The sequence below is a fragment of the Panthera uncia genome (genome assembly GCF_023721935.1).
Source record: "Panthera uncia isolate 11264 chromosome C1 unlocalized genomic scaffold, Puncia_PCG_1.0 HiC_scaffold_4, whole genome shotgun sequence".
NCBI classification, from domain to species: domain Eukaryota; kingdom Metazoa; phylum Chordata; class Mammalia; order Carnivora; family Felidae; genus Panthera; species Panthera uncia.
The window spans coordinates 104070148-104086447 of NW_026057585.1; the positions used below are offsets into that span (position 1 = coordinate 104070148).

The 16300-nt window shown below is 61.6% G+C and overlaps 2 protein-coding genes and 1 long non-coding RNA gene across 7 annotated transcripts in view; 1 reads left to right on the forward strand and 2 right to left on the reverse strand.

The window, feature by feature from the left end:
• The first annotated feature begins 81 nt into the window (after window positions 1-81).
• Window positions 82-13291, forward strand: TMEM240 (transmembrane protein 240). Of its 2 annotated transcripts, XR_007454952.1 has the most exons (5): window positions 82-216; window positions 576-682; window positions 4982-5190; window positions 5661-5911; window positions 12621-13291. XR_007454952.1 is itself a non-coding variant. In XM_049618284.1 (4 exons), exons 1-4 carry the CDS (start codon window positions 160-162, stop codon window positions 5807-5809), a joined length of 522 nt encoding a protein of 173 aa, XP_049474241.1. In that variant the 5' UTR covers window positions 82-159; the 3' UTR covers window positions 5810-6447. The 2 variants fall into 2 exon arrangements, 1 of the variants encoding a protein (XP_049474241.1); XM_049618284.1 differs by lacking the exon at window positions 12621-13291 and having other exon boundaries at window positions 5661-6447.
• Window positions 1350-5088, reverse strand: LOC125913225 (uncharacterized). The gene is made up of 2 exons (XR_007454953.1): window positions 5010-5088; window positions 1350-3523 (listed from the first exon to the last, which is right to left on the reverse strand). It is a non-coding gene; the product is annotated as an uncharacterized LOC125913225 (long non-coding RNA).
• The window catches only part of LOC125913223 (ATPase family AAA domain-containing protein 3), a 23007-nt gene continuing 13213 nt past the window's right edge, over window positions 6507-16300 (reverse strand). For 3 of the 4 annotated variants that reach the window (XM_049618281.1, XM_049618280.1, XM_049618283.1), the window contains 3 exons: window positions 15459-15626; window positions 13993-14101; window positions 6507-7394 (listed from right to left, as the gene is read on the reverse strand). In XM_049618281.1, the coding sequence (XP_049474238.1) occupies window positions 7251-7394; window positions 13993-14101; window positions 15459-15626 (421 nt within the window). In that variant the 3' untranslated portion in view covers window positions 6507-7250. Of the gene's footprint in view, window positions 7395-7828; window positions 10301-13992; window positions 14102-15458; window positions 15627-16300 lie in introns of those variants that run through there. The other variant, XM_049618282.1, reaches the window with a different exon arrangement.

Here is a 16300-nt window from a genome sequence, read left to right on the forward strand (position 1 = left end):
GAGCGGCCGCGTCCCCTGCCCGCCCCGCCCCGCGCCTCCTCCCCGGCGGGTGCGCGGCGGGCTGACCTCTGCGGAGGCGGCGGGGGCCCAGCATCGGGCCGGGGCCGGGGGGGCGCCGGGGCCGGGGGGCGGCGCTCCGGCCCGGCCCGGCCCCGCCCGATGTCCATGAGCGCGAACACCATGATCTTCATGATTCTGGGGGCGTCGATCGTGATGGTGAGCGGAGGGGCTTCCCGTGCGCCCGCGCCCGCCTCCCGCGCCCGCGCGCCGCCTCCCCCACCTCCCGCGCCTTGTTTACCGGCCCGCGCGGCCTGCGCTCCCCTCCCGGGCTGCCCCGCGCTCCCCATCCCCGGCCTGCGCTCCCCATCCCGGGCTGCGCCGAGCTCCCCCTTCCCGGCCTGCGCTCCCCATCCCGACTGCCCTGAGCTCCCCGATTCTGGGGCTACCCCGGGCACCCCTACCCCTGGCCTGCGCTCCCCCACCCTCAGCGCGCCGCACCCCTGTCCCCCAACCCCCGCCCCGGGGCCCCGGCCAGGCCCCGCTCCTCGGCGCTGACCGGTCATGGGCTCTTCCAGGCCATCGCGTGCTTGATGGACATGAACGCACTGCTGGACCGATTCCACAACTACATCCTCCCGCACCTGCGGGGCGAGGACCGCGTCTGCCACTGCAACTGTGGCCGGTGAGTCCGCGCCCGGTTGGGCACACGCGTGATCACACATGTGCGGCGGCGGCGGCGGCGGCGGCGGCGGCAGGGCGCACTGGGGCGCAGGCGAGCCTCAAGCGGGCCTGGCCGCAGGACTGCGCTAGGCCCGCGGGGGGAAGGACTAACCAGCCTCCGCTGGGCACCTGGGGATTGGCCAATCGCTTTCCAGCAGGGGGAGCATGCCCGGGTAGTCAGGACCCCCTCCCAAAATGCCTTTAGAGAAAGGGCCTGTGCCAGGGCGATGAGCGGAATGGGCCCTGGGCCTCCGGGTCCAGGGCCTGGAAGCCAGGAGGGCGACAGTCCAGTCCTGTGTGTCAGGAAGGATCCTGCGCACGGCCGTGCCCACAGAGTACACCATCCTCCCCGGGCCCTGCACTAGTGTTTGTGAACTTTCCTGCGAGCCAGGTACGGGGAAGTGCAGAAGGTCAAGGTGGGCAGACCATCTGGTCCCACCCTCTCCTTAAACAGAGGAGGGACTGGGGGAGAGCTGGGTGTGGCTTGCTCAAGGTCATTCAGAGAGGGATGGGAGAGCCCAGGCCCCCACATCCACCGTGTGAACGCCCCCATTCTGTGCACATGTAGTAATGGAGTCTTCCTGGCCATGCATGTTTGTACGTCCATGTACAAAATAAACATCTTCTCATGAGACGCGCATATGTGTACTGTCTGTGCATATACATGTGCGTACACATAGCACACGTACACATTCGCATGCACGCCATCCCCACAGGAAGCCCTCTTGCCGGGGCCAAAAAAAGCAGAAAGATGCTGGGGTGGGTAGAGACTCGCCCAAGGTCACACAGCTAGTAAGGGACGAGGGGCGTGGGCCCAGACGCTGTGTTCCTCACCCTTGTCCTGTACTTCTGCTCCACGGACATGTGTGCGCACACAGTGGGTGTGGGGGGTTGTGTAAGAGAGGATAGTTTCGTGCCTCACTATGCATGCCACGTGCCCGTGGGTGCAGACCGGTGTGTGGAAAGCAGAACACAGACGTCCAGGAAGGTAGAGAGGGGCGTGTAAATGACCCTCACGGGTGCTGGCCAAGAACCGTCAGAAGCGTTTGCTGGGCGGGTGGCTGCCCTTTCCCAGAGATCCCTGTGTTCCTTCCCGGTGCACGCGGCCCCAGGCTAAGGAAAGGCACAAGGTCAGCCCCGCCACCTCCTAAGACAGCCACGGCCACGAGTGGGTATAAACCGGGGCGGTCTCGAGACCCTCCCGGTGGCTGGCAGTGGGCGCCCCGTGAGGCCCGGGCTCCGAGCTCCATAAACGTCAGGAATGCACATTTTACGTGTGTGTGGGCCATCGTGTTATGACCAGCGTGTAAGTGCCTGTGACCTCCCGCCGAGGGCCCGTCTGGGCAGACGGGCTTTGCTTTCCGAGCGTATCTGCCCAGGGTGTGTGTGCGCGTCACCCGTAGCGTCCGGACTCAGGTAAAGCGAGTGCCCACGGAGGTGCGGCTGGAGCTCCTGGTCCCGTGTGTGCAGGTCAGCGTGTCCGTGGGTGCAGAAGACACGGAGAGTCACACCCGCCGCAGTTTCCGGGTGCGCATGTCCACGTGTGTGCTGTGTACACATCACCTCATACGGGATATGTAAATTCAGTGTGCGGCGTGGCACGTGTGGACGCCATGTATGTGGACGCGCGGCACGTGCGGATCATACAGTGCGGCAAAGCGGGTGCTCCGTGTGGGCGCAGCAAACGTGTCTGCAGAGAACAGTTTTGCACGCGAGGGATCCGTGTGTAAACTGCGCACACGAGCCGCCACGGCGGACTCCCCGTGTGCAGTGAGCAGGCCGCACACCCCCAGAGGATGGCTGTGTGCAAAACTGAGTGCATGCGCACGTCCATGTGATACGCACCGTGCTCGTGCCCGGGCAAGCATGCACACTCACAGCGGAGCTCGTGGCCTGAACCCCCGTATACACGCCACGTCCTGTGCATGTGGCCGGCGTGTATACACAACATGCATCGGACCGCAGGCAGACACAGGCAGCATGCGTGGCCCAGACAAGACCCATGTGTGTACACATCGTGAAAACGCGTGGGCACACGGGAGACCCGAGCCCCTGTCCCCAGGGGCCTGACTTGGAGGAAGGAGGAGGGTAAGGGGCAGGGAGGAACCGCAGAGGCCAGGCCAGGGCCGGGGGCACGGGTTGTGACCTCCGACCCCCTGGAGGTCCCGAACCACCAGGGCTGGTTGGGGCCCTGGCCTCACCCTGCCCCAGGGCACCGGGGGCGTCTCTGGCTTCCGTGGCAGCTTGGTCTTCAAGCTCCCCGCCTTGGCCGGCTGCGTGTCCAGGGGCACGAGGCAGCATGCTGAGGAAGGCCCCGCCGGGGGTCTTCTGGGGTCTACCCAGAAGGCTGGGTAGAGCAGAAGGCGACCGTGCCGCTCCCTGTTAACAGCCCCGGTGCAGCCTGCCCGGCCGGGTGCGTCCCAAGTGACGGGCACCTCGAAAGGGTCATGAGTCTGCTCCTGGGCAACCGGCAGCGGCTGCACATTCCGGGTGGTGATTAACAGTCTTCCGCCACTTATTGGTGACTCATGGTGGCTCCTGACAAACTGTCAACAGAGGAGCAGGGCCGTCCTTGCCGACTGACTCCGGGCTGGTGGCCCCTGCTGCTCCGTGGGGCTGTGGCCGAGGTGGGACCACTCGGGACATGCGGAGCGGGATGGCCTCCGGGAGTTCCCAGGAGGAGCAGGAAGGGGTGTGAGCAGAGGCCTGCCCGCTGCCATCCCTGCTGGGCTGCTGCCGGGAGGAGGGCACTGTGTGGCCGCCGCTGGTGCAGGGACATCAGCAGGGAAGGAGCAGCAGGGACCTGTGATCAGGGAAGAGCGGTGCGGTTTCTGGTTTCGAGACCGTCCCTCTGGGGGGCAGCGAATGTGGCCAGTCGAGAGGTTGGGGTGGGGAACAGGGACCTGTGTTGGCTGAACACCGGGCGGAGGTGCCAGTAACTGAGGGGAGGATGGGGAGGGGTTTGGGGAGGGAGGAGCTATTTTTAGGCGTGAGTTTGAGGTGTCTGTAGATCCCACGTGGAGACGCCACACAGGCAGCTAGAGCTCAGAACAGACGTGGGGGGCAGCGGGGACTTCAGGGGGGTGGGGCTGGAGAGTTGGAGACCAGCAGAGGGGCTCGAGGAGGAGGGCCACCGGGAGAGGTGGCCTCCTGGGCAGAAGGGCCCCAGAGTGGTCCCTGCACTGCCAGGCAAGAGAGAGGGCTGCAGCCGGTGAGGATGACAGGGGCCAAGGGTGGGCCCCACGGTCCCTCTCCTGGGCTCTCCTGCAGGCCGAAGCAGAGGTGGGAGTGGGGACGGGCCTGGGTCGTCCTGGGTGCTTATCTCCAGGATAGAGCTGCCTGACCCAGGACCTCGGGAGCCCCGAGGGCTTCTTGGAGGAGGAGGGAATCCAGACAGGCCCGAGGCTGGAGAGAGCCTTGTGGGGAGAGTTCAGAGTTCCGCAGAGGTAAGCAGGGCTGCAGTTCAGAGGGCTCAGCGGCCCGGGGCCTGGCCAGTTGAGGGAAGGGGGGCTGAGAAACACCGCACAGACCTTGGTGGACGATGGAACACGTGGGAGGGAGCCCCGGAGAGCTGGAACATCCCAGGGGCAGCCGAGCAGGGCATAGACGTGCGGCTCCGAGGGGACACCGGCAGGAGAGCTCCCCCAGGAAAGGGGGTGGGAGACGGACACCGGGCAGAGCCCCGGGAGCCTCCCCTCCGGCACAGAGAACTGAGGAAAGGGAGGTGCCCGCAAAGGGTGGAGAAGGAAGACCAGAGGCCCAGAGCAGGGCTGACCCACTAGGCTCTCCGCAGAGAAGGTAATGAAAGGACATAGCCAGTGGGAGGGGAGGACAAAAGAATGAACCCCTAGGAACCAGCAGGCCCCCGCATCCGGCAAGTGGGCTGTGACCCTGCCACCAGATGGGGACACCGTGACCGGGGCCTTCGCACTGGAACAGCTTGTTCACCTGCGCTATGTTCCCGCGACCCCCGCAGGGTTGCCTCTGAGCCCCGGGGCAGGAGGAAGGAGGGTGATACGAGGGGCAGGCACATCCCTGGCCAGGCGCGGGGCTTCACTCTGACCCCTGGCCTCGCACACTTCCACCCGCTGGGCAACCTCCGGCCGGGTGACTGGGCCCTGGGCGAGTCCGCTGGCCCCCTCCTGACCTCAGCTCCGCACAAGGGCTGCTTCTAAGACCAGCGGGGCGAATGGGTGCCGCTTACCGCCGGGGTCGCTGCCCGCCCCGCGGGAGAGGTGCCAGCCCGCCCTGCCGCCCCCAGGCACCACATCCACTACGTAATCCCTTACGACGGGGACCAGTCGGTGGTGGACGCCTCCGAGAACTACTTCGTGACAGACAACGTCACCAAGCAGGAGATCGACCTCATGCTGGGGCTGCTGCTCGGCTTCTGCATCAGCTGGTTCCTGGTGTGGATGGACGGCGTCCTGCACTGCGCCGTGCGCGCCTGGAGGGCCGGCCGGCGCTACGGTGAGTGAGGGCGGCCCCACCCCCCCGCGACCCCGCCTCCACCCCAACGGCCACGAGACCACGCCCACTCCGCCCGCTCCGGCTCCGCCCGACGGCGCCCCGCCCCCGACAGACCACGCCCACCGAGCCCTGCCTGGCCTCGGCCCGGCCAAGACCCCGCCCCCATCTTCTCCCTCGCCCGGCCACGCCCCCGCCCACCGTCCGGCCACGCCCCCACAGGGCACCGCCCTGCTTCAGCCGCGCCCCGCCCAGGTCATACCCCAGGCCGGTCACGCCCCTCAGGAGACCCCGCCCGCGCCCCGCCCCGGCCACGCCCCCGAAAGGACCCCGCCCACTCACCCTCTGCGTCTATGCCTGGCTCCGCCCCGCGCCGCCTATGCTTTTCCTCGGCCGCGCTCCCAACCCGCCGCGCCTCTCCCGGGTGCGGGCCTCCGACCCGACCGCGTTCTGACACCGCCCCTGCCCCGCAGACGGCTCGTGGACCTGGCTGCCCAAGTTGTGCAGTCTGCGGGAGCTGGGCCGGCGGCCGCACAGGCCCTTCGAGGAGGCGGCCGGCAACATGGTGCACGTGAAGCAGAAACTCTACCACAACGGCCACCCGAGCCCGCGGCACCTCTGAGCCGCGCGCAGGACTCGCGGGGCCTTCGGCCAACGCGCCCACGCACACGGGACTGGACGGCCGCCCCGGGCCAGGGCGCCCGCCGGGCGTGTCCAGCGGAAGGTGCTGTCTCCTCTTCTTTTTATAAAAGGGGGTCGGGGCGGGGCAGGCTGCCGGCCTGGGGACAGAACCCCGGCCGTCCGGCCGCATAGGGCGCGGGGGCCGGGACGGCGGGCCCCGAGCGGGGGCGCGCGCACCTGTACGGGCGGCCGGGACCACCTGCTCGCCCCCGCGCACTGCAGTCTCGCTTGCGCCTGGGCTGGGACCACGTCTGTTACTTAAACCCGGCTGCTCCTCGGGGCCAGTTCCGGCAGAGGGAAGCGAAGCCGGGAGAGGGTCTTGACAGGGAAGGGGGCCGGCCCCCGGCCGCGCCCACGTCTGCACACGGGAGCATGTGCATGGGGCGTGTGCGTCCGCGGGCCGCACTGGGGGTGGGGGGCGGGAGACAGGGGTCTGGGGGAGGCCCCGGCCTAGCAGCAATAAGGCCCCTGAGCCCCACTGCGGCAAGTGCGGCCACCCTGCCCAGGGCATCCCCGGTCGGGCGCCTCACTGTGACCCCTACCCCTGCTGGTCAGTAAATTCTCCAGAAAGCTCCAGCCTCTGCCTCTTCTTTCATTTCTGAACCTGTGACCCCCTTCAAGCCCCTGCCCGTTGAAATCAGCCATGAGATACACACGTTGTGAGGTATCCTGTCAGAGTTTTTATTAGATTCTAGATAAAAAGACCCCCACCCAATGGAGGGAGGGCTGCAGATCCTGTGGACTAGGGCAGGAACCCCCCCCCCCCCCCGATGGTCCTGGCCAGGGGGTCTTGGGCCTCGTGGGCAACCCCACCAGTTGCTGGCAGCTAGTTCTTACCCCCGGGGTGTATCACAGTCAGACGTGTGCAGGGTACGTCCTCCTCCCTAGCACAGGGGAGAGCAACTCCCACCAGGCAGCACGGGGGCCTACTCTGCTCACCCCTCACCTGCTGGGTGGGCCTGGGCAGGGTCAAGCCCCCCACGCGGGCCCAGCTCTCTCAGCCAGGCCCCCTGTACTGCCGGTCACAGATGCAGCAGCTGGCCACGGGAGCTTAGGCAGCTTGGACACTGTCCCTGGGCATGGGGACAGTGGCTTCTCCCCCACTCAGCCCGGCTTGGAGACTCCCGTCTCCCGGCTGTGTCCTGGGGGGCAGGGGGCGGCCCCAGCCCGGCAGAGAGAGGAGCCAGCCCCGCCACAAAGACGCCACAGCTGCGGCTGGTCCCAAGCAGAGGCCTTCAATGCTGTCCTGGCCCTGACTGGAGAAGTACTTAAAACTGCTGAGGTGGGCGGCTGTGTAGGCCCGCCACAGGGAGAGGCGGGCATCTTGGGGCTTCTTCCCGGCAAAGCCACCTGGCTTGCGTGCCCCAGGTACCAGGGCCAGTTCACGCAGCCTGGCCACCCTCAGGCCTGGCTCCCTCAGCCTTCAGCCACTGCATCTTCTGCTGGTGCTGCTGGATGGCATCCTGGACCCGGGCATCCACCATGGCCTCAGTGAGGACTCCATCCTCAGAGGCATATGCCATGGCCTGGCAGGGAAAGAGAGTACCGATGTGGGGCACCCAGAGGGTCTGCCCGAGGGGAAAAGGGTCGCCCAGCCTCAGGCTTTCAGCGCCCACCAGTCCCCAGGAACGGCCCGCCCTGCAGGCCAGGGCCAGACCCAGGGATGAGGCAGCCAGGCTGGCCCCACCCTGGAGAATCTGACGGCCTCCTGTGGGGCGGGGGCCAAGTCCACTACCCTCTACCTTGGGCCTGCGCTCCGTCTCAGGAGGGGCCTGGCCTCACAACACACACGGGCCCACGGCACACGCCTTGCTTCCCTGTGCGTGCAAGCGTGCCCCCCCCCACACGTGCGTGCTCACGGGGGAACCCACAGCCGCGGCAGCTGCCGTCCCCGCGATGCCCGCGGCCCTGCCCCCATCCCCAGTTGGCACCAGTGCCACATCCTCACATCACTGAGTTTCTCAATGACTTTCTAAAAATAGAAGGTCTGAGGCCAGCTGTCAGGAAGCAGCTCAGCGCCCCCATCACAGGCCTGGAGGGCCTCTACCCGAGACTGGAGCTGGCTTCAGGGCCAGGGCACACGCGCCACTGTGACACCGGAGGGAGGGCAGGGCCCCTAGGCAGAGCGCTCCCAACCTGGTCAGAGAGTATCCCACCAGGCCCAACCACCCCCAAAGCACACTAGGCTCCGTCTCTCACGAGCCCCCGCTGCCCAGGGCTCCCCAGCCCCGAACCGGGCCATGCGCCCGGGTGGAGGCACCGAAGTGTGCCCCAGGGTGGTCCACGTGCCTCGGCTACCAGGCAGGTCACCTACGGCCAGGCCGCCACCCCTCCCAGGTGACTCACTGTCTCACCTGCTTCCTGTCACCCAGCCTGTCACTCTGACCGAGGTGGCTGTGCGGACGGCCTCAGCATTCGCCGGGCAGGGGGCCAGAGCCAGTTCACCTGTCTCTCTCCAGCTACCTGAGTGGCCTCGGCCCATGTTGGGCACTGTGAGAAAGTCCCTGCCATCTGAGATGGCCGGTCACTTTGTTCACACAGGCCGGCCCTACCCTTAGGACACGGCCACCCTCAGGACCCCGTGGCCAACCACGGAGCCAGGGGGCTGCAGGGGGAGCACACAGGCTCAGAAGAGCAGTGAAGGAGAGGCAAGAGGGGACCGCCAGGGGAGCACACCGGCCTAGGGGCCCACGTGGGTCAGGGCCTGGAAGTGGCTGGAAGCTTCCCTGGTGGGAAGGTAGAGGGAGTGCAGCAGCCCCTCTCGGAATCCCACAGCTGCCCAAGGGGGGCTGGGCCCCTGCTGAGGGATGGCTACACTTGGCGATGGGCTTCCGAGGAAAGGGGGAAGCAGTAACTCTGCTTGGAGAACCCTGGCGGGCACCACTCTAACCAGGTCAACATCCCTGTGATGTTGTACGGCACTAGGTGCCCCCAGACCGGAGGCCATGACCAGGAGGACACCTCATCGCTGGGGTCTTCTCCCCAAACCCACAATCTTGGTCTAATTGTGAGAAAAACATCCGAAGGAGAATCTATGTAACGCCTGACCAGCACTCCTCAAAACTGTCAGGACCATCAGTAGCCAGAAACATCTATCTGTGGGCTGTCACGGCCTGGAGGGGCCTGAGGACACAGGGCAACCGAATGAGACGGGGGACTGTGGATGGGGTCCCGGAAAAGACGAAGTTCGAGTGGAGTCAACACTGACGTGGCAAACGTGCCTCGGGAGAGGGGTCAAGAGGGGTCACTCATACACGGTGGGGGAAGCTCCGCGCTACCCTTGCAACTTTCCTGTGAGCCGGAAATTACTGAAACAGGAACCTTCATGAAAGGAAGGAAGGAAGGGAGGGAGGGAGGGAGGAAGGAAAGAAGAGAGAGAGAGAGAGAAAGAAAGAAGGAAAGAAAAAGAAAGAGAGAGAAAGAAAGAGAAAGAAAAAGGAAGAAAGAAAGAAAAAGAAAAAGAAAGAAAGAAAGAAAGAAAGAAAGAAAGAAAGAAAGAAAGAAAGAAAGAAAGAGGAAAGTCCTGGACTCAACGGCTTCACCAGTGAATTCTGCCCAACGCTTACGAAACGGATCCTTCTCACACTTTGCCAAAAAACCGAAGAGGAAGGAACACTTCCTAATTCATTCTGAGGCCAGCATAACCCGGACAGTAGAAGCAGATAAAAATACCACGATAAAACTACAGACCAATACCCTCTATGAATATTGATACAAAATTCTTCAATAAAATACCTGCAAACCAGATTCAGCAGCAGGTTGAGGGGATTTACTTCTGGAATGCACGGATGACCCAAAAGAGGAAAATCAATCAACGTGTCACACCACACAAACAGAATAAAGGACAAAACCCACACGATCATCTCAAATTGATGAAGAAGACGCATTTGACAAAGCTCAACACCCCTCCTTGGTGAAAGCGCTCAACCAACCAGGAACAGAGAAGATTTTCCCTAACGGTCTAAAGGTCATATATGAAACCCCCACAGCAAATATATTATCAATGGTGAAAGGCTGACAGCTTTCGTCTGAGGTCAGGAACAAGACCGGGACACCCGCTGCCACCACTTCTATTCAGCACGGTACTGGGAGTCCCTGCCAGAGGAATTAGGCAAGAAAAAGAAATAAAAAGGATCCAGTTTGGCACGGAAAAAGTACAATTATCTGTTTGCAGACAATATAATCTCATATGCAGTAAATCTTAAAGATCTCCTCCCGGAAGTTGTTAAGAATAACGCATTCAGGAAGTTTGCAGGAAACAAAATTAACACACAAAAACCATTTGTCTTTCTATGTCTTTCTATATCATAATGAACAATCTGGAAAGGAAATTAGAAAATTCCATTTACAACAGCATCAGAAAGAATCAAATACGCAGGAAAGTAACTTAACCAAGAAGGCCAAAGAGTGGTATCTTCAGAACTGCAAAACACTGCCGAAAGGAAAGAAATTAAAGACACCAAAGTTAGGAAGACATGTGTATCATGCGTCATGACATGTGACTATGTCAGTCCTACCTACCCAAAGTGGATCCACAGAATCATGCAACGCCTATCAGAAATCCCATGGTGTTTTTGGCAGAAATCAAAATCCATCCTAAAATTCATACAGAATCTCAAGGGAGGCTGATCGGCCAAAACAGTCTTGAATAGGAACAGATTTTCAAGTCTCAAATTTCCTGATTTTTAAACCCACTACGGGGGCACCTAGGTGGCTCAGTTGGTTGAACATCTGACTCTTGACTTCAGCTCAGGTCATGATCTCACGGGTTCATGGGTTTGAGCCCCGTGTTGGGCTGTGTGCTCACAGCCCAGAGTCTGCTTGGGATTCTCTCCCCCCCCGCCCCCCTCTGCCCTTCCCCTGCTTGCGCGCACTCTCTCTCAAAATAAATAAATACACTTAAAAAGAAAATCTACTACAGAGCCGCGGTAACACAATCAGAGTAGTGCCGAGGACGGTCATCTAGACAGATGAAGTAGGACTGAGAGCCCAGAAAGAACCCTTCACATGTGGGGCGAGATGGTTTTCAACAAGGGTGCCACGCACATTCTAATGGGGAGAGGACGGTCCTCAACAAATGATGCTGGGACACAGGACGTCCACATGCAAATAAAGTTGGACCCCTAAATAACAGCACACACAAAACTTAACTCCAGATGAATCGAATACCTAAATGTAAGATCTCGAAGTACAAAACCACTAGACGAAAGCATGGGGGAAGCTTGCAGACACTGGATTTACTGATGATTTCTCGGCTATGACACGGCCAGCGTAGGTAACAAACACGAACCGGACTTCATCAAAACTCAAACCTCGTGTGCATCCAAGGACACTGTCGATGGAGTAAAGAAGGCAGCCCACTGAAGGTCAAGAAATCTTTGTGAATCACACAGCTGACGAAAGGTCAGTATCCGGAATACGAAACTGCTAAAAGTCAACAAAAAACAACCCGATTCGAAACTGGGCAAAGGACTGTCCATGCAGTGTCTATCCATATAGACACTTCTCCAAGAAGACACGTGCTTGGCCAGAAAGCACACAAGACGCTGTCGCTCACCAGAGGGAAATGCAATCCACGTTACGAGGAGACACTTCACGTCCCCCAAGACGGCTGCTATCCAGACTCGAGAAAACAAGTGCGGGTGAGCGGGGCGAGGGACCGGAGCCCGCTGCACAGCTGGTGGCGACGGGAGACAGTGCGGCCGCTGTGGAAATGGCCCGTCAGCTCGCCCGAAACTAAAACCGGTATCATCGCGTGACCCGAGAGCTCCACTTCGGGGTGTACGCCCAAAGGAGTGAAGAGGGGGGCTCCACGGAGACCCCTGCACACCCACGTTCACAGCAGTTACTATTCCCAACAGACGAGAGGTGGAAGTCACCCGGCGTCCGTCTCGGGGGATGAGCGGGCGAACAGAATGAGACCGGCCCACTCGGCAGATCACCACTCCGCCCTGAAAAGGAAATGCTGGCACCCGGTCCGGCACAGACGGACCTCGAGGACATCACACCGAGGGCAGTCCGTCGCAAAACGACAAATCGTGCGTGACTCCCCTCACATGTGGGATCTAGGGCGGTCACGTTCGGAGAGAGCGGGTGCCACGGCCTGGGCCACAAAACAAACAAACAGAAGTAACGTGGGCTTCGGGGAACAAGTCCAGCCTGGAAGCAGGGGGAGGCGTGCAGGACAAGCCCCACGAGCACCCTGAGCCAGAGGGCACGCCAGCAAGGCCACCGCACCCCTCCCAGATGCCGAGGCCCGAAGCACCCTGGTTCACTCTCCTCTCCCATAAGCACCACAGGACTCCCGGACACATGCTGGGCTGGGCTGACCAGTCAATGACTTGGACGCGCTCTGGTGAGGTACCAGATCCCCCAGGGAGGGCACCCTGTGGGCTTCAGCACCTACTCACTGCCTCCTGCAGCGGTCAGGGGTCAGACCGGAGGTCTCCCCGGTTCTCCATCCACCAGGCACGCAGACCCGTCACCTCACGTGGGCAGGTGACATGTGACGTAAAGAGAAGGGAGGCGTGCGGGTTCTTGGTGGAAACCCCGGGCACGGACTGCAGGGCACGGTTTGCAGTCAGAGACAGACGCGTCCCACGTTCATACGGCGAAGCCCTGACCCCCAGAGCAGCTGTAGTTAGAGGTGGGCCCTCTGAGGAAGTAGGCAACGTCAGAGGAGGCCGTAGGGGTGGGGCCCTGATTCTACAGGACCAGCAGGCTCATGCGACAGATCTCTGTTTCTGCCACAGGAGGAGGAAACCGCGAGAAAACAAGCGTCTGCAAGGCAGAAAGGGGGCTGCCATCAGAACTCCACCATACTGGCACCCTCGTCCGGGCCTTCCTGCCTTCCGGACCTTGAGGAATACACGTCCGTGTTTAAGCCCTCTGGGCTGTGGCACCGTCACAGCAGCCGAAGCTGACAGACATCCTATCCTCCACTCTGTTGGTTGTGGAAACGGAGCCACCCTCGTCAGGCCTGGCTCCCGAGTGAGGACGGCTGGAGCAGAACGCCTGGCTGCCCGATCACACGTAGAAGCAGAGTCTACAGTCTGGAGCTGGGCATAACCCGGCTCATCCTAATACAGGCTCCTGTGTATCCAAGCTGCTGTGTTCGAGTCACAGTAGATGTCTATTTCATTAACATAACACACATTCATTTAAAAGCGCTGTCACATTTCTAGCGATCAGACCGTCACGCAGCCTCAGTCAGATTTGACTGCGGGCCCCATGGAGGCAGTGATGGCGGCACAAAGCCAAGGGCGGCTGCAGACAGGAGCCACTGAGCACCCTGCACCCGATAAAGCTTATCTCCTCAGCAATCACCAAGCTGCAAATGCTTTCTAGACGGCTGCACCCAGGACCCTTGGGGGTCAAATGGCTTCCCTGTCCTGGGCGGGGGGCTTGTGGGCGCTTCAGAAGAGGAAGCGGGTATTGGGTAATGCCAAGAACCGCTCTGGGCTGTGTGCCCTGGGTCACAGCACAGCACAAGGCTAAAGTCAACTCGCATTCTCTACGCCGCCCTCGAGACCCCACAGCAAACCCGATTCTGTATGGAGCGGACAACATCCTCAACACCAGCAGTCTCCATCTGGCACAGTGCCGGCAAGGAGACGCCCAACCCTTATCAGGTCAGATTCACCCCCTGGCTCATCTCACACGCCCTGTGATGAGCTCACAGACCACTTATGGGAAGTTCCATATGCCCCCGCGGTCTCCCCGACCATCTGTAGAGTCACCTGCCCCAAACGCGCTAGGCTTGAGACCGTGTCCCAACTCCAGTGGTGCCTGAGTCTGTGGGACCTTGATGCCGATGTGACACTTGGCCCATTTCCAGGGAGCCCCAACCGATTTCAGAGCCCTATCTGATTTGGACCAAAACCACGATGACGATAAGGTAGGCCGTAACGTGGGAAGCCAGGGACACCTCTCCACACGCTCCCTGCAGTGGGGGCAGAAGCAGGTGGTGGCTGCAAAGTAGAGCAGGGCGTGACATCTGTGTGCAGAAAACCCTTCAACAGAAGCACCCTAGGGGGGCAGGGGCCTGCACGGGCTGCCTTCAGGTGACTCAGTGTCTCCCAACCAGTTGGGCTCACGCCTGCAGGGTGCATGTCCCCAACTCACCTGCCATGCCACGGCAAGCTGGGAGATCTCCCGACCCGACATGCCCTCCGTCAGGTGTGCGATCTCTGAGCACTTCTTCCCGTAGTCAAACTGAGCCAGCTTCAAGCGCCTGGGGAGAGCAATTCCCACATGACGCCCTGGGGGCCTGAGGGGCCCAGGGTGACACTGGGGGTGTGGGACGACCCCTCGGCTCCTACGCGAAAGGAGGACTGGGTATCTGCCAGGCGCAGGAGCCTGTACTGGGAAGCCCTATATCTGCTCCTGGTTCCTGCCCTTTCTACCCGCTGGGCACCTCCCTCCCTTCTGGAGCCCGGGTGGGGTCCGTGTGGGGCTGTGTACGGACAGCAGTGCATGACCACTCCAGAGACAGGTGGAGGGCTGGTCAGGATGTGCCAAAGCGGAGGGGCTCTCGGAGCCTCGCACACAGCGCCACCACCAGGCTCGGAGGCAGGGACCGCATCCTTCTCCCTCAGACCTCCATCCTCGCCCAAACTAGCAGCACAGCAGCCACGCCCTGTCAGGCGTGGGAAGCACGTGGGAAATCAAGGGGAGAAAAGCCAACACCTCCAGGTCAGAGTGACATGTCACTGCTTTGGTTCATGTGCGGACCCCTTCCTAGTCAGGTCTGGCTGAAGACCCAGGAGATGAGCTCACAGGAGGAGAGTCATTCAAACACTCGTGGAGAAAGAGGCCTCAGGAACTCAGACCACATTCGGTGTCTGTCAGGCTAGAATAGACGATTGGGAGGGTGGGGGGTACTGGGGCCATCCGGGCACACAGGAGAAAGGAGGCCCAGATAATGGAATTCAAGGGGGCAGGGGGACAGCAGGGGCAGGCAAAGCCAGTCCCAGAACAGAAGACAGCTCTCACTGCCACCAGCGACGGGAAGGATTCAGGTCAATGCTGCTGCGAGGTCTGGCTCCCTGGGGATAGTTAAAAATAGACCAGCCCTCACGTATCTGGAGCACTGTGGACAGAGAGCAGTGAGGGAGAGGGTGGCCCGGACAGAATGTGGAGGGCGCCCCCATCGCCCGGTGACTTCTGCAGAATGGGGGCCTTGCTGCGTGCCGGTGAGGGGCCCCGGGCTCCCGGGAGTCAGGGTGAGCAGGGAGCCCAGGTCCAGGACGGCCACCAACAGCCTCAGTGAGCAGAGCTCAGCCAAGGTCTGGCAACCACTGTCACGGCCCCGCACTTCCCAGGGCAGGACTGCAGCCTGGATTCCTCAAAAGCCCCAAATCGTTAAAAGACGCTTCACCTAGCAGGAAAGGATGGAGGTGCTAGCTAGTTTGTGACAATGGGCCGCTGAGTCAAAAACCTGGCAAAGAGTGGGACGGAAGCACAGGGCCAGCAAGTGAGCACATCTGAGCCCCAGGTAAAACCACAGGGTTAGGACTGGGTGTGGCACCTGGGCCAGAGGCTGGTGGGGTACGGAGGGCCCCACACACCCAGGCCATCAGGACACTTACTGCTTTCCTTCTGTGGCTGGCTTCAGAACATACTTGTCAAAATACATCCTCACCAGGCGTTCCCGCTCTTCCTGCCGCGGCAGATCGAAGCGGACCATCTCGTCGATGCGGTCGTTGACGGCCCAGTCAAACTGCTCGGGCTGGTTGCTGGCCAGAACCAGCATGAACCTGAAGCCAGCAGAGACAGCAGGGGCTGAGGGGCTTGCCCCTGGGATAGGGGGCCTCTTCAACCGACACAGGACTATTTTCTAACAGGACTTATCTGGCAGCTTTTTAACCCAGAAAAACCCAGACCCAGCATTGCCCTCTGCCACCCATCCCTCCCTCCAACACCTCCCTGACCGATGGGCCAGCGCGATGGGGTGGCCATGTAAGCCCTGCTGTACGCAGGAAGCACAGGGACCCTGGGGTACCATACAGATCTCTGCACACCCCCCCCAACCTGAGTTGCAGGGTTTGGGGTTTAGCTGGTTGAGCGGAAGCGCCAACTCTGCAGGTACCAGACCAGACTCAGGGGGCCTGAGCAGGGTCAGGGGTCTCTGCAGGCAACAGCCACAGCAGGCAAGGAGGATGCACATGATTTGGTGGCCACACAGCTGACTTGGGGCCTTGACAATGGAGGAGAGCAGGATTAGAGGACTCGTAAGGAGTGAGCCCTTTCCCAGGGCAACCTGCACCCTAGGACACCTAGTCGTGGGGTGACCACCCTGACGGCCCATCACGGGAGAGCAGCCAGAGACGCCCAGTGCAGCGCCCTGTGCATGCGGACTTGCCGCCCGGCCCTCCTGAGACCCCAGCGCGTCCTCTCAGAAGGCCCCACAAGGGTGCAAAAAAGGTGCACC

Coding starts and splice junctions, on each gene's coding strand:
- TMEM240 (XM_049618284.1), top strand. CDS start 160: ATGTCCATGAGCGCGAACACCATGATCTTCATGATTCTGGGGGCGTCG. Junction 217..575: donor TGGGGGCGTCGATCGTGATG/GTGAGCGGAGGG, acceptor GGGCTCTTCCAG/GCCATCGCGTGCTTGATGGA. Junction 5,191..5,660: donor GAGGGCCGGCCGGCGCTACG/GTGAGTGAGGGC, acceptor CCTGCCCCGCAG/ACGGCTCGTGGACCTGGCTG.